This window comes from Castanea sativa, chromosome 1 (assembly GCF_040712315.1).
Source record: "Castanea sativa cultivar Marrone di Chiusa Pesio chromosome 1, ASM4071231v1".
Classification (NCBI taxonomy): domain Eukaryota; kingdom Viridiplantae; phylum Streptophyta; class Magnoliopsida; order Fagales; family Fagaceae; genus Castanea; species Castanea sativa.
The window spans coordinates 9,331,884-9,348,439 of record NC_134013.1 but is presented as its reverse complement, the minus strand read 5'-3'; the positions used below and the strand labels follow the sequence as shown (position 1 = coordinate 9,348,439).

Sequence of the window (16,556 nt, the reverse complement as noted above, 5' to 3'; positions counted from 1 at the left end):
TTGTAATGTAATACTTATTACTACAACAAGAATGGTAATCCTAATGTTACAACTCATAACCAAGCTAATGATCGAATATGTTTAATTATTCAATTACAACACATTTTATTCTCAATAATAAAGGTTATTATTCCTGTTGTGAGAAAGTTTAACCAAAAATAAAATAAAATAATTTTAGCCAAAAAAGGAAAAAAATAATGGAATATTTGATGAGACTAATAATGTACATTTAATGATATTTTTAATGGAATTTATGGATAACATTTGTTAATAATACATAGAAACCATATAGTAAGCAATAGGGTTGAGATGGACAAATCAAATTGCACATTGAAGAGCCAAACCACGTGTACATTTGTAGCAAATCCATCTATAAATACTTCCACGAACACAACTACGAAATCCTTATAGAGTGGAAGAAGAAGAGGAAGGGACAAAGAAGATGAAGCAATTGAGTGTAGCTTTCTTTGTTCTTCTTTTGATTCAAAACTATGGGATTTTTCTGCATGCAGACCCAAATGATGGGTTTGTGACAACCAAAGGAATGCAGCTTATGTTGAATGGGAGACCCTACCATGCAAATGGGTTTAATGCCTACTGGATGATGTACGTGGCCTTTGACCCATCTCAGAGAGACAAAGTTTCAACTGCCTTCCAAGATGCTAGAAGGCATGGCCTTACAATTGCAAGAAGTTGGGCTTTTAGTGATGGAGGAGTTAGACCTCTGCAGTCCTCTCCCGGCTCTTACAATGAGCAAATGTTCCAGGTTAATTAGTTTTTATTTCTATTTTGGTTCATTTAATCCAAAAACTAATTATCACTATAAGAAAAAAATGTTTACAATGAAAAAAATTGTTACAATAATATCAGGATTTATTGTAATAGTTGACACAACATGTTGCAATAAAATATGAGATAATAGATTTGTGCAATAAAAAATTTCGTCACAATAAACTTCAAATATTTTAATGACAACTTTGATGCTATAATTTACAACTTCAAATATCTTGTAACAATAGACTATTACTTCATGAATTTTATTACAAATTTATAATAAATTGCAAATAATTGACAAAAAGAATTTGAATCAAATTATTGCTACAATATATTTGTTGTAATAAATAATTATTTTATGTTTTTCATTGTAATAGATTGTAAAATAATTGATATAAGATTATTGCAATGATATCTTTGTTCTAACTTCATGTTTGACATTACAATAGATTATAAAATAATTTATATAAAGTTATTACAATGATAACTTCGTTGTCATTTTTTTTTTTGGCAGTAGATTGCAAAATAATTTGTATCAAATTTTTGCAACAATTTCTTCATTTTAAGTTATTTCAACAAATTTACCCAATGCAGTTTGGTATTAAAATATATATTGTAATTGAAAATTAGAAGTAATTGTAACTAATTATTGTTGATGTAATGGCCTACCATTTTTAAGTTACTATTGTAACAATTTTTTATTTGTAGATGCGATATTGTATTTAATACTATTATACTAATTTTGTTGTATTAGTACTTAATGCAATAGATTTATTTTGGTGTAGTGTATTAATAAGCAAGATTATTATTATTATTATTATTATTATCTTTTGAATTTTTTTTATTATTGAAAATTACACCCCACATTTTACACATATCACCCCTAAACTTTCAGAATGCATAATTACCACCTAAACTATAACTCTTTTTTCACTTTGTACCCTATCGTCAATTGGACAGTTAACTTGGACGAAAAACATGTCACATGTGACTTAAATGACCTCTGAACACGTGGTATCACATGAAAAAACCAATTTGCCAGTCTTCAATTCCTTAAAAGAAAACTGTTTAACAAATTTAATCCTTGTAATGCTACGTAACATTTGTTTCAAGGGATTGAAGATGGGCAATTTCATCTTTTCGTGTGATGCCATGTATGCAGTTGTCACATGAGTCGCATGTGACATTTTTTTTTTCTTCTATCCAAGTTAACAGCCCCAGAGATGGTAGAGTATAAAGTGAAATACAAGTTACATTTTGAAAGTTTAACGTGATAAGTGCAAATGAGTGTATAGTTTAGGGCGATAACATGTAATTACCCCTTTATTTATTATTTTAGCCATTTTCTTTTTCTTTGTTTTGTAGGGGTTGGATTTTGTAATATCTGAAGCTAAAAAATATGGGATTAAGATAGTGTTGAGTTTGGTTAATAACTATGTGGACTTTGGAGGAAAGAAACAGTATGTGGACTAGGCAAGAGGTCAGGGCCAGTCTGTAACATCTGATGATGATTTCTTCACCAATTCTGTTGTGAAGGGATACTACAAGAACAATATCAAGGTAGATTACACTGTAAACTCTCTCTTTTGAGCTAGTTGTATATTACCACCGCGCACTCTTAGTGTATTGGTCACTTTACAGGTATAAATATTTGTGGGCAGTGGCGGAACCAGGATTTTAATTTAGGGGGGGCAAGATGAAAATAAAGAATTGAAGAGAAATCAATTTCAATTTTTTTAATTAGTATAATAAAAAAATACTTGACTAATTAAACAAAAAATTTGATTAACATATAAATATAAGGTAAGTGTTAAGTTTTTTTTATTTTTTTCCTTGTGTGTAACGCTAGATTTAGTATGTATGTTGTTGTATTTAAGATACTTCATAGGTGACTATAAGTATATTTTTCAAACAAGTAAAAGTTAAAAAAAAAAAAAAAAACAATCAATATAAAGTCATTATTATATGAAGTTAAAAGAGCTTCTTACTAATCACTGGCCGAGACGAGTGTAATACAACTGGAGCCAAGAGTGACAGCCCGTAGCACAATTACATGCAATTGCAAAGTTGAAGACCATAAGCTTAAAGCAAACAAAAACTTATACAAAATAAATACTAAATCTAAAATATATATATATATATATATAAAAGGGGGGTGGGGTTTGGGTGAGGTCAAGGGGGGCAATTGCCCCCTCTCGACCCCCCTACCTCCGCCCCTGTTTGTGGGGTGTGGAGGGCAAGAGCCGGAGTTTAAATCTCCAGGAGGGAGCCTCACACACATATACATTTAGATTAGGTTAAAGTAGAAATTCTATCTTGTATAAAATAAAAATAAAAAATAAAAAAAACTGTATATTAAATGTTTCATGTTATAAACTTGCTCTTTGAATATTTTTTTCATTTTCCTTTTTTTGGGCTAAGTAATTGGATGGTTGGGTCGACCATAAATAGAAAGTTGAAATTAGTAGTAAGTGAATGATGAATCGTGCAGCATTAGCTGTATTATTTCCTCTACTGTTTTTTTGGTAATATAATCAGAGTGTACATTAATTTGCTAGTAGTTTGGCAAATGGTGGTAAACTATACTTCTACACATTTTTTGACAGGTAAAACTAGTATTTTCCTTGTTCTATGTAATTTAACTATTTTATTGTCTTGCGTAACAGACTATTCTTACAAGACGTAATAGCCTGACTGGAATTGCTTACAAAGATGATCCAACCATAATGGCATGGGAGCTTATGAATGAGCCCAGGTGCCCTTCGGATATTTCAGGAAAGACCATTCAGGTTAGCAAAACCTCCCACACCGGACTCTTTTGCATTTATGCTACTAAAAATCTAAGGGGTACTTCGTTTTTTTTTAATGGAGCATTTTTCTTTTCCATTTATGCACAAGATCTCTGTGTTGTACATTTTTTTTTTACTGGATCATATCTCTTTCCCTTATTGGCACTTCAGCGATCAATAAAATATGTTTCCCTTGCATACCGTTGTACTGTGGCCAAGGTCGCTTTTGAAAACTACATTTTGTGTGTTTTTCCCTGGAGAGACCTCATCCTCATGTTTTTAAAGTGGAGTTGGTGATTTGTTGAATTCAACTGGTGCTTTGTATCACCCCCAAATAAAATTAAAAAAAAAAAAAAAATCTTGTGATTAGCCCACCTTAATCTTGAACTTATTACGTAAGTGTCCAACACTTCAACTGCCCCCAAGAGAAACTAATGGAATAGATTTTCTTTGGTTAGCTGCTTGAAGCAGGAAGGGGCAGGAATCTTAATCGAACCAAACCTATTAACTAGAATTTGGACAGGTTGATTATATAAATTTTAGAATCAGAAAAAAAAAAGAAAAAAAAAAAGAAACAGTGACAGTGACAATGACTTTTTACTTGCATTAGCATCAGTTAGGAAACCGTTAGTTTCATCAATGCCTTAAAAAAAAAAAAAAAAAAAAGGTCGTATCCAATATATTTAACTCCAATTTTTGCAGGGTCCAAGAGAAGTAAATAAGCTTTTTTTTTTTTTTTGGAGGGGAGGAGGGGGAGAGATTGATTCCTGGACTTGACCACGACTTATCACTTTTGATAGAAGGCATTTGTCATAGCACAAAGGCCTGATGAGCTGACCTCTCCAGTCTTCACTAATGCCTTCAGCATAAGGAAATGTGAAACGTGTCATGCATATAGTACCAGTCACACACTAGCCAATAGAGTCAAACAAGAAAAAGATATCAAATTTCAAATGGGCAAAAGAAAGCATATATACGTGTGTGTGTGGTTTTAATGTTTTACTATAATTCGTTTCTCTGACAGGCCTGGATTGCAGAGATGGCACCCTACCTAAAATCCATAGATGGAAAACACTTGCTAGAAGTTGGTCTAGAAGGGTTTTATGGAGAATCAAAGCAGCGATCAAATCCTAATACTCAAGTAGGGACAGATTTCATCACAAATAATCAAATCCCTGGCATCGACTTTGCCACAGTTCACGCATACCCTGAACAATGGTATGGACTCAATAAAAGAAAGTTTCTGCTTAAAACTGACAATTAACTAGCAACCATTTCCTTTTTTTTTATTTTTATGAGCAGGTTGCCTGGCTCAAGTGATGAAAGCCAACTCTCATTTTTGAACGGTTGGCTTAATGATCATATCCAAGATGCACAGAATATCCTTCACAAGCCAGTTCTCATTGCTGAGTTTGGGAAATCTTTGAAGTTATCTGGTATTGCACAAAGGGACCAACTTTTCAACACAGTTTACTCAACAATCTATTTAAATGCTAGAGGTGGAGGTGCAGCTGTTGGCGGCTTGTTCTGGCAACTTCTAGCTGCAGGAATAGACTCTTTCCGAGATGGGTATGAAGTAATCCTCAGTGAGAATTCCTCAACAGCTATTTTGATTGCTCAAGAGTCTCAAAAGCTTAGTAGGATTTGATAGTTGTATGCTAGGCTGAGAAACATTGAGAAGTGGAAGAAAGCAAGGACAATAAGAATGAAAATTGAGCAACAACAATTATAGGAGTAGTTACAGATTACCAGCATTATAAGCTGTGTACTGGAAATGTATGACTTTTAAGAGGTTAATTAACTGTTAAGTGTCTAATATTTTTAGCTTTCCGTGGAGTCATGGGCTTCTAGTAAAAATAAATAGAAGACAAATTATACTTTGTCCTTCAAAAATGGGGTAATTTCAAATTCTTCCCTATTCATTTAATTGTGTCAATTTCATCTCTCAACTTTTAATTATGTCATTTAATTTTCTAAATCAAGCCGATTTTATTTTTAATAAAATCCACTTATAAGAATAAAATTGACATAATTTTGAATTTTTTTTTGAGAGAAACATAATTTTGAAAATTGATGGGTGAAATTGACTTCATTTTGAAAATTAAAGGATGAAATTAACACATCTAATTTTGACGGATCTCATATTGAAAGTTGAAGGATGAACTAAATACAATTAAATGTATAAAGATAAATTTGAAACTATGACAAATGTGCAGAGACTAAAATTATTTAGGCAAAATTGAAAGTGTGACTAATGTACAGAGACTAAGATTGCAGTTTGAACTAAATTGAATCAAGCAACAGTTCTTTTTATTCAGGAACTAGGAGGCCTTCCTAGAGATATCTAAGGAACTAGTGATTTACATATATAGGGGCATTCCTGCTAGTGTTTATTACTGCATGCAATTTAAAACCAAAACTAGCTGGTTTATGCTTCCAACACTGGCTCAATCTGGACAAGAAGTCTTTGCAAGTGTGAAAGATCTAAATGACTGTTCCATCTTTAATTGTTGCATTCTTCAGTATGACTGCAATCCCTGACCGAATGTAAAACCCTTCGTTTGGCCTTTCAGCTTCCTCAACACCCTGAGAAGTCAAAAAAAATTTCCTTAAGCAGTGTAAATGAACAGTAATACACCATTCTTTAATAACTTGGATAAGCTTGAAGTGCAAAGCAATTCAAAATTTAACGAGCACAGAAAGCCATTCTTACATCACCGTTTGCGATGACCACATCTCTTCCAATCCTGGCATTCTTATCAATTATGCAATTCCTTCAAGATAGTTGACATTAGAAATCAGTTAATAGACTAAGGAATTTCGTTATGAACTTCTAAGACAGCATTCGGTTGTGAAACATTAATCACTTCTCATTATTCCCTATCACAAGTGTGCAAACATACATGCAATGGGATTAGTAACACAATTAAAATCTACCTGATTTTGGTGTTCTGTCCTACACCTACTGGAACCTTTCCCTCTGCTAGCAGAGATGCAATTTCAGATTCCGTTTGGTAGTAGTCTGCACCCATCATCATAGTATCCTGGAAAGTAAATTCCATAACCAAACATAATTAATTTTCACACAGTAAAAGCTCCTACATCATGCCGTTATTCACCAATCAAAATTTGAACAGATTCAAACAGGAGCTCAAGTACAAAAACTTCATTTGCTCATATTGAAGCTACTCTCAAGATAAATAACTTATATTGGAAGTTAAGTTCTTAAAACTCAATTAGTGGAAACAATAACTATTATTTCTATCACTAAGTTCTTGAGAGGTTTACACTGCACTTTGCAGAGAGATATTTCCTGCACACCTTGTAGTGGAAAGCACAGATTAACCGAATCATAGGAGGCATTCAAAAAAAAAGAAGTATACATTTACTTTTGGCTAGCAACATTCAATTACATGGTTATCCTGTAGAATTACTGAAATCAAAAACCAAAACACTATTGTGAAAGAGGTATAGACTACCAGACGTCTGAAGGAGCCATTACAAGTCAATCTAACTAGACAATCAGCACCCATGTGTTGTCGTGAATTGCACATCAAATGGTCAATTACTCTAGATAGTCAAGGAGAGCTACTCAAGCATAAGATATTAGCTCACCTTGAGTTCTACACCACTCTCTAAACGTGAGCGCACGCCCACTATAGAGTGCTGAACACTACATTCCCGCAAGAAGCAACCATGAGAAATAATTGCATCCAAAATCTGCAAGAACCAGTTGAGTAATGAGATACAAGGAGCAGAGCTATCTTACATACTGATTTAAGCTCATGATCATACCCTGCATTTTTCAACTTTAGTGGGCGGCAAGAATCTAGGCGAGGTGTAGAAAGGTGTCTTTGGATCATTGAATTCAAACTTTGGAGGCTGCATGAAAGGAACCATATTATCAGTTCATAGAGTCATTTTCTCATTTACGAGGAAGAAAGACACAATTTCAATATCCAAATTTCTAACATAGGTTTTTCAAATATGCATGATTTTCTTTTTTTCTATTCTAAAGATTTCTAAGTTCATTTGCAAACACATGAAGCATTCTCCTACTCAGATTTATTCTTGGTTTTAATGGATTATCACTGAATTTCTCACCCAACTTTATAGCTACCACTGGCTTCCTGAAGTTTATACAGAAACTTTCCAGATTACTCCAAGTTGCCAGACAGTCATTTACTCAAATATCAGTTGCAATAGGATTTTAATCAAATGATAATTGAGAAAATGTAACCTGGGCTACAGTCATACCAACCTGTTCTGTGAGGGCCAAGTTGGCATCAAAAAAGGACTTTATAGTTCCAATGTCCTCCCAGTAGTCATTGAATAAATAAGCCTGACAATGAAAATGCAGTAGCCACTAAGAAACTATATGTAATTCAATAAACATATAAAAATCTTGTTCAGAATATTCAAATAGCTATAGGAAGATCAAAAACATTAAATAATAACACACACAACAAATCATGTAGGTATTTCTGTCTTACTTGGACATTATGTTCCCTAACAGCTGACGGAATAATTTCAGAGCCGAAGTCATTGCATGAAGGGTAACTCCATCTCAATAACTTTAGTAGAACATCAGTTCTAAATACATAAACACCCATTGATGCAATGTAAGGGTTATTCCGAGCATCTTTCTCAGAAAGTCCTAGAAGAGTGGTGTCAACTTGCTGCAGTGCAAATGAGTGAGAAAATAACCAATTCGGCATAAACACCTTAGACAAAACTGAAAATTTTCAAATAACAGTAATGAGGTAAATTTGTCTACCATTGCTTTCAAGTCTGGGCCTTTTGGTTTCTCAGAAAATTGAATAATACGTCCTTTGTTGTCAATTTTCATCAGTCCGTAATCTGATGCACGGCTGCAAGACAGATACATATATTAAACCATTAATATCAAGAAACCGCAACCACGAGGTCCATGACCTGCGGTGTGGTGGTCACCTCACATGTACTAAGTGCTTGTAGGGTGGGGGATCACAGGTTCAAGCTCTGGGGGGAGTATTATATGTAGGGTAGATTAGGATTTCTAACTCAGCTAAAAAAATATATATCAAGAAACCAGCAACAGAGATCATAGTACTTCTATAAAACTTAAATGCCATTTTCTTCATTTTGGTTGGGATGCATATCTCGCATGAAGAATCAAAATGAAAATTACAATCATTGGCTGTTTTATTCCTGTAAACCTATCAGTAGCTTAAGAAAATATGTACAGTGTATGTTTGTGTATAGTTGAAACTGCGACATATAGTGCTAGACATACCTGTCATCCATAGGCACACATGAAACTGTAATATCAGCATCTGTGTCAATATGCTTCTGCAAGCACAGATCCCATCAATAAGCAGGATTTTCCAAAAATACAAATTACTACGAGATGAACTATTGCACCAGTAAGTGGCTGTAAATAATTACCTGCAGAAAATCCATATAGTCCATCCGGTAGAGATGATCACCTGACAGTATCAATATATGCTCAATACTCTTGTTCTTGGCATCCTTCATGAATCAAACAAAATCCAATTATGCTTATTACGAGGATGCAATGTTTAGTAAAAATGCAATCATAATCACCCACCTCAAAGACCCATGTAAATTGCCTTACAGCATCTGCTGTTCCTTGGAACCATCTATTCCCTTTTTCTCCTGAAGTTTGAGTGGCAGCCAAAACCTGTTTGTCCATTTTATTAGGCTTTAATTCATCAAGAACTTTCAGTGAAATTATTAACAAGATTTTTTTTTTTTATGAAGACTCCAATTTCTAAATGACTAAAACAAAGTTGTAAATCATCAAGTAACATTCATTTCCACAGGATATGAAAAATCATTAATCTCAGTTACAACTGCCATGCAGTATCATTGATGCAATTCCAACATACTTCCATATGCCTAAAGTATCTATGAAGGTTTCTGTTTGCCTCAATTTTCTTACCTCCACAAATCCATCTCCAAAATTCACACCATTTCCGAGATTATAGGTGCGAGCAAGGTGACGATTGAGGGAAAATGAGTTAAACTGTGTCATAATAAAAATCTTCTTTATGCCACTATTGATGCAATTACTCATTGGGATATCAATCAGCCTGTAACACCCTCCAATTGGAACCTGCAGATCACACCAAATTATCACAAAAATCCACGCCAAATTAAATTCAACCTCATAACAAGCTTTCGAAAACCAAAAATTAGTAGCTTCATCACTAATAATTGGTGTCTCAATATTGAACAAAAGTCATTCTATTATTAATTACCAATGCCATAGAATCTAATTTCAAAAGAAATAGTTGATATCATACCGCTGGTTTGGCTCTTCTACTAGTAAGAGGAAACAAGCGAGTTCCAGCACCTCCACCTAATATGATCGAAGCTACATTTTTCGGGTCTGCCTTTGGAGTCTCAAAAAGTGGTTCATGAAATGACTGAAAAAAAAAATGTTAATGCAACAGTGAGAGTGAATAAACACATCCTAAATAAATAAAGACAAAAGCAGAAAAACTCAAATGAAATCACTCACCAGGTTCTGTTGGTTGATATCTGAAGTAAGAACAGAATAGGCAACACCAGGCTTAAGCTTAGTGATCCTGCTGGTTTCTTTTTTTGAACTTTTCAACAACTGGGTACTCAAATCCCTGCTTTTCAGACTCTCACCCCAAAACCTTGTACCTCCATTATTCAATCCTCCGCCAAGTTTAACTGGATGAGCATTGGCCTTCAGTGTGGCACAGCAGGAATCCATGGTTTACCCACCAATGAATCAAATTCAAAGATCACTATTTTCTTGTAGATTTTATTCAGAAAAGTAACAAAATTCACACCCAAAAAAAAACACACTCTCAGATCAGAGAACGATCCGAAAAGAAAGAATCAGAAACACCCAGATGCGAAAAAAGACAGAAATTTTAATTAGAGCCTAGTCTAAGGTTGTTGAAGTGATCAGAGTGAGGATGTGTCAAGTTCTTGACTGAAACTGTGAGTGAGTGAGTGATGATGATTATGTAGAAAGGAACATAGGAGGATGGTATGGTCTTATTGGTTGGCTTGTGAGTCGTCACGAGAAACCTCGTGAAGTTGGTATCTTGTTGCGTTTGTTTGTTTTAATATTGAGTCAGCTATACGTGGTGTGTAAATTTGTGCGGATCTCTCAGTCTGTGAAACTATTCAGATTCTAGTTGTACAGCTTTGCACTTAATACGGACTTGTAGTTTTGTATTCTTGAATTTAGGCTTTCTGCTTACTCTTTCACATTTGATACAGTTCAATCCATACAAAGTTACAAACTACAAAGCGAGTGTATATCCTTTGACTCTGCTTTTTCTCTTTTTTCATTCTTTTACAATCAACACTTTTCCACACTAAAAGATTCATCTTTATCATTTTTCCACACTTCTTTCTCGGTTTGAATTTTTGTTAGGAAGAATTTTTATTATAAATTGTACCTAATATTTTGTAGTGAGAAATGTTACTTTAGTAACAATCTCATAACAAATTCAAAGTAATAAATTGTTATTAATTATTATTAGTAAAGAAAAAATAATAATTTTAAGGTTAGACTTAAATTAAAATAAGTAACAATTATATTTTTTTAGAAGAGATTAACAATTTTTCACATAAAATTTGTAAAAATATTATAAAATTAACATTATTCTTTTTGTATTTTTTTTTTGAGAAATTATTCTTTTTGTATATGATGATAAATGTTTTATTATTACTATTTTTTTTTACAGTATATACTATATATTACTATTATTTAAATTACCTAGAAGTCTAGACACTAGATTCTAGAATCATGTACGCTTTTGTTTTTGAAAGATCAGTTTGAACTTTGAGGATGATTTCATCACGTTGTTACCAGCTCTTCACTCTCACAGTGGCTCATTTCTGAGGTAAATATCAGGCCACGTGCCATATAAAACGGGATTTAATTTTGAAAATCGAGCTTAGAAAACGGACTCGATGAATTTCTTTGTCAACGGAATTGTAACAATTTTAAAGTACACATTTTTTGTGATTTTTCATTTTTCCATTAAATTGAACTTCAAATCCATGTGCAAAGTTCACGCTATATATCTAATCTAATTTGTGTTGGGAAGCTTTGTTTTTTAAGGAGGTCGGTGGGGATGGTGATAATAATTCTCTAATCTAATTTAGTAATTTATGTTGATTCAAGATGAATTTTCTTCTAATCAAGCTCTAAATAGAAGTTGAGAAGTTCAGCGTCGCATGTTACACTTGCTCATCTTAAAATAACAAATCCAACTTTTTGAGATAGCATCATTTAATATATTGTTTTTGAAAATAAAAGTTAACAGTTTTGAAAATTATCCTTCTTAATTCACACAATTAGACCCTCAAAAAAAAAAAATTCACACAATTAAAGTGAAGGGAAATAATTATTGACTTCTCAAATTAGATAGTGTAAACTAACCAAAATAAAAAAAATTCTTTTAGTTGGGAGGTGAGAATTTGAATTTTGAATGTTTTCATTGGAAATACTAAGAATTACAAATTGAATAATATAATTAGAGCATCTCTAGTTGTTTATCTAAATTTTGTACTGTTTGGACAGTGAACAGTGATATTTAGCTTTTACCTACCTACTTTTTCAAATATATTTTTCAACAGATTCTCTATTCCTTTCTCCATCTCATTTAAATATTATTTCTTTATTCATTCTTTATTCTTTTTTTAATCATCATTTATTCTTTCTATGTTCATTCCCAATAACTATACCTTTTAATGAGAAGTATTATATTCACAACATTTTTTGCAATACTTTCACAAGAATCACAACAAAATTTTATGTGAAAAGCTGTTACTATTTCTAATTTGAACTCACTACTGAAATTATTTTTTTATTCACCAATATTAGCTAATAACAATCTATTACTTAAAATTTATTATAAAAATATTGTGGTAGTATTTCTTAATTGTCATTTCTTATTCTTTATATTATTTTTCCTTTCTTAATTTCATCCATACGTTTCTTCTTTTTATTCTTCTTTTTTTCTTTTGTCTTTCTCCAACACACACGTATCCCACTCCTGTCTCTATACTCCCTTCTTTTTCTTTTTCTACTTGATTCTAGATTACTCTCTCTCTCTCTCTCTCTCTCTCTCTCTCTCTCTCTCATTTTTCTTTTTCTACTTGATTCTAGAACACTCTAACTTTCTATGTGATAAGAAATAGAGAAAGAACAAGCGAGAGATATCTTGCTTGCTCCACCGTTGATCAAAGGACACAAGCAGGCACAAAATCGGCGTTCAGTGTGCCAAGCTGCGCCTTCTGCTCCTCCGCCGCCGCTCGTCTTCCTCCCCAATGCAACCCACATGGGTCAGATGGCTTTTGTCTTCTTCTTTTTTGCTTTTATTGTTATGATTTGATTAATTTTAAGATTGTGTTTTTGAGTTTGTATTTTGATTATGCTTTAAGTTTAAAGATGTTTAAGAGAAAGGATTGCCGTGTTTGTAGCCATTGTGAAAGGGGAGAGAAAGAATTATTATTTATTGAGTTGTATGATTTTTTTTTTTAAGTAGAAAATTTCATTAGGAATTGCTACAGTGTTATCTAGCGAAGCACTGTAGCAACTTCAAAAAAAATTTGGAAAAGTTTTATATTTGGAGAATCTGTTGGAGTTGATTTTTGGGGTTTGTTCTCCAAAAAATAGATTTAGCTAATCTATTGGAGATACTCTTATGTCTATTAAATTTTCAAAATGAATCATAATTTAAATATTCCAAAATAGGAGAATTGACAAATACTATGGAAGGAGGGAATAACAATCTTCCAAATTAGTTTCTTATACAAAAACAGTCGTAATAAATTTATAATATTAGAATATTTAGTTTTATATACAAAAATTATACAAAAGAACTACTATAATCATCAAATTTCATAGTTGAACCCAAAAAAATAATACCGATAAATTATATTATGTTAAATTTTTTAAGGGCATCCGTTTCCATGATAGTAGCTCTTTAACCCTTTTATTTATTTAGTATTTTTTTTTTTTTGTGTAGCTCTTTAACTTTTTTTTTTTTTTTGATAAGAAGTAGCTCTTTAACTTCATTACACTCTACAGTACATAATTTTTATTTTAATGATCTAAGTCAAGTCACGGATGCAGTGTCATGTTCCAAGTTCGCTAGGCTCCTACAAATGTGCCATGTCCATTACCCAATATGATCATGTTATGCCTATATTAAATAAAACTGAAACTTATTGCTCCCCAAGCAAAATTTATGAACCTTAATATCCCTTTCAATAAATAATAAATTTTCCCTTGAAAAAATTTCAAGTCGTTTAATTCTTAAAAAAAAAAACAACTTTTATCAATTAAAGTCAGGGGCGGCTGCACATACATTTCAGGGGGTTCAAATGAACCCCCTGACTTGGAAAAAATATTTATAATATATATATATATTTATTGCTTTACTAATTTAATTTATTTTTAAAAATATTTTTGCACACCTTGTTTTAAATCATGCACACTTTGATCACATATTAGCTTATCCCACAATCAAACAACAACTTAGTGTATTATTTATGTATGAATGAGTATGGTTGTGTGAGTTGATAATTATATAGTGCAAGTGGAGTTGAGTTTTTTCATTTAGTTAAAAAAATTTTATAAAAAAAAATGACAAATATATAACCACATTTGCATAAAAACAAAAATATTACACAAACTTAACAAAATAAAATGGTCATACTTACATTGACAATAGATAATCAAAACTAATAATAAACTATCATGAGACGATTTTAAAATATGAAAACTTGTAGAAGGAAATTGTAAAATTTCATGTATTTGTGTCTTTTTTCGATAACTCAATATAGTCAAGTTCTTTTTTTAAAAATCAAATTTTTGTTTAATTTAAGTGTCTTAATGACCCCCTAAAAAAATTTCTTATAGCCACCACTGATTAAAGTTTTAAAAAAGTATGAAGATGCCACTTTAAGCAAATGACCAAAAGAAGCTGATGACAAGTATTAAATTTTACAAATTAGCAAGAGTTAAAGAATCCCTAAACTATATTATTAAGATGTTAAGTGGATTCTGATATATAATTACAGAAAATTAATTTTTCTAAAAAAACAAAAATTTAAAGGCTTCTATATGATAGATGGGGAGGATAATCAATCATGATCGAGTTAATCCTTGAGAGACAGAGAGAGAAAGAGAGGGGTGTAGAAACTAAAAAATAAACGAGAAATAGTTTGATCAATGACAAATAATAACTCAGAAAAAAAAAAAACAAAAAACAAAATCATGTTACCATTGCGATCAATCACAGTAAGCTTCAATTTAAATATAAGTAATATTCGAGGAAAAAAAAAATAATTTATATACTTTTTTTTTTAAGAAGGATATAATTTATATACTTCAATGGAAATAATCATAATAATCGTTATAAAACCACCTTTAATCATAACATTATTCAATCTCTCACACCAATTGTAAGTTTGTTGCATCATATATACGACACCATTGCTGATGACTTTCTATTAAAAAAAATTATAATCCACACCGATACACAATAATGGAGACGTGTGGCCTATTGGCCTAGGATTAACGACTGTTATTGATCCCATGACGTATACTATATAAATTTAAGATTCTCTAGCGTGTTTGAAAATGCCACGTCGACATGACTATCTATGCATGGTTGTCGTTATTCGTTGACAACCAAAAGCGACCTTGTCCTCTCCTTCTCTAATAAAAGGTTTGACATGGCTGATATTTTGGGCTAAACGACAGTAGCATAACCCCACGTGGCTGCGTATCTCATTTTTGCTGGATACGTGGCTGTGTTACATTATACTCGTACTGTCTACCCCATGCAGTGAGTAGGCTCCACCACCTTAGAAAGAAAGAATTGCAAAAGAAAAAGAAGAAGAAAGAAAGAAGATGCTGAAGAAGAAAAACGTAGAAGAAGAAAGAATGAGAAGAAGAAAGAAGGAGAAAAAGAGAGAGGGAGAGTGTTTTAGAGAAGTGAGGTAAGGTGGTGGGCCCTGGGTAGGGGAAATAATAAAAAAATGTGAAAAAATATTATTTTAATAAAAAATGATGTATTATAGATAATTTGAGGCGGGTATTTTTGCAAATTGATCATATAAAATAGAAAAAGTAAGATTTTATTCTAAAATAAAAGGAAACTTTTGCACATATTGATACTAATGCTCTAATATCACAACTATTTTTTCAACTTTATCACAATTTTGTTATGTGGTTGTAAGAGGCAAAATTTTAAGCCAATTATAAAATGCCACATCAAAATTTAATGGCAAAATCTAAATTAATGTCATTAAATTAATTAAATTAGATGATGACATGTGTCATCCAAATTGGCATCACATTGGCATATCAAAATTTGCCACATGTCATTTGGCCCACAAGATAAAGATAAATTTCCTATTCAAAATTTATGGGTAATTATCTTTATTAAAATAAATAAATAAATAAAATAAAGATAATTTTTCTATTCAAAATTGGTATATAATTATCTTTATTAAATAAATAAAATAGAGATAATTATTTTATCTTTATTGATTATTTTCTTTATCAAAATATGATTTTTTTCAAAATAGATAAATAGAGATAATTATCTCTAAGAAGAATTTGGGTCAATCAAAAGTCTGCTATATACTTTCAAGCATATCAATTCATAGTGGAGCTTATCCTTTGAAATCACTATAAATAGAGGACATCCCCCCTCATTTTGGGGAGAGAAAAAAAAAAGTTTTCAAGAGGCCCAAGCTCTGGAGAAATTCTGTCTCAAGAATCTTTGAAGGATTTGAAGAACATTTAAAGAATTTGAAGAACATTCGAAGGGCTTGAAGAACTTGAAGGACAACAAATCTCTAACAAGCTCAAAGCCAGAGATTCGTTGTGAAGACCATTTGATCCATCTTTCAACCAAATTGAAGAAAATTACGCGTTTGAGTCAAGACCATAAAGAAGATAGAATCAGAGGAGCACTT

General features: G+C 32.0%; 1 protein-coding gene and 1 pseudogene across 1 annotated transcript; one reads left to right on the top strand and one right to left on the bottom strand.

Moving 5' to 3' along the window:
- The first annotated feature begins 442 nt into the window (after nucleotides 1-442).
- Nucleotides 443-10,641, top strand: LOC142611816 (mannan endo-1,4-beta-mannosidase 7-like; annotated as a pseudogene).
- On the bottom strand, nucleotides 5,764-10,772 carry LOC142611807 (glucose-1-phosphate adenylyltransferase large subunit, chloroplastic/amyloplastic-like). The gene is made up of 14 exons (XM_075783957.1): nucleotides 10,090-10,772; nucleotides 9,872-9,994; nucleotides 9,508-9,681; nucleotides 9,154-9,246; nucleotides 8,991-9,074; nucleotides 8,839-8,894; nucleotides 8,341-8,434; nucleotides 8,057-8,242; nucleotides 7,825-7,905; nucleotides 7,359-7,445; nucleotides 7,179-7,283; nucleotides 6,501-6,607; nucleotides 6,277-6,337; nucleotides 5,764-6,149 (listed from the first exon to the last, which is right to left on the bottom strand). The coding sequence occupies exons 1-14, from the start codon at nucleotides 10,309-10,311 to the stop codon at nucleotides 6,048-6,050; spliced, it is 1,575 nt and encodes a 524-aa protein (XP_075640072.1). The 5' UTR covers nucleotides 10,312-10,772; the 3' UTR covers nucleotides 5,764-6,047.
- Nucleotides 10,773-16,556: the final 5,784 nt, after the last annotated feature.

What these genes read in the sequence shown, in the direction of transcription:
- LOC142611807 (XM_075783957.1), bottom strand. Translation starts at nt 10,311, where the DNA reads ATGGATTCCTGCTGTGCCACACTGAAGGCCAATGCTCATCCAGTTAAA. An exon ending in TGTGTGCCTATGGATGACAG is followed by an intron (nt 8,435 to 8,838) that starts GTATGTCTAGCA and finishes TCTGTCTTGCAG; the next exon opens with CCGTGCATCAGATTACGGAC. An exon ending in TTAGGGAACATAATGTCCAA is followed by an intron (nt 7,906 to 8,056) that starts GTAAGACAGAAA and finishes TTTCATTGTCAG; the next exon opens with GCTTATTTATTCAATGACTA.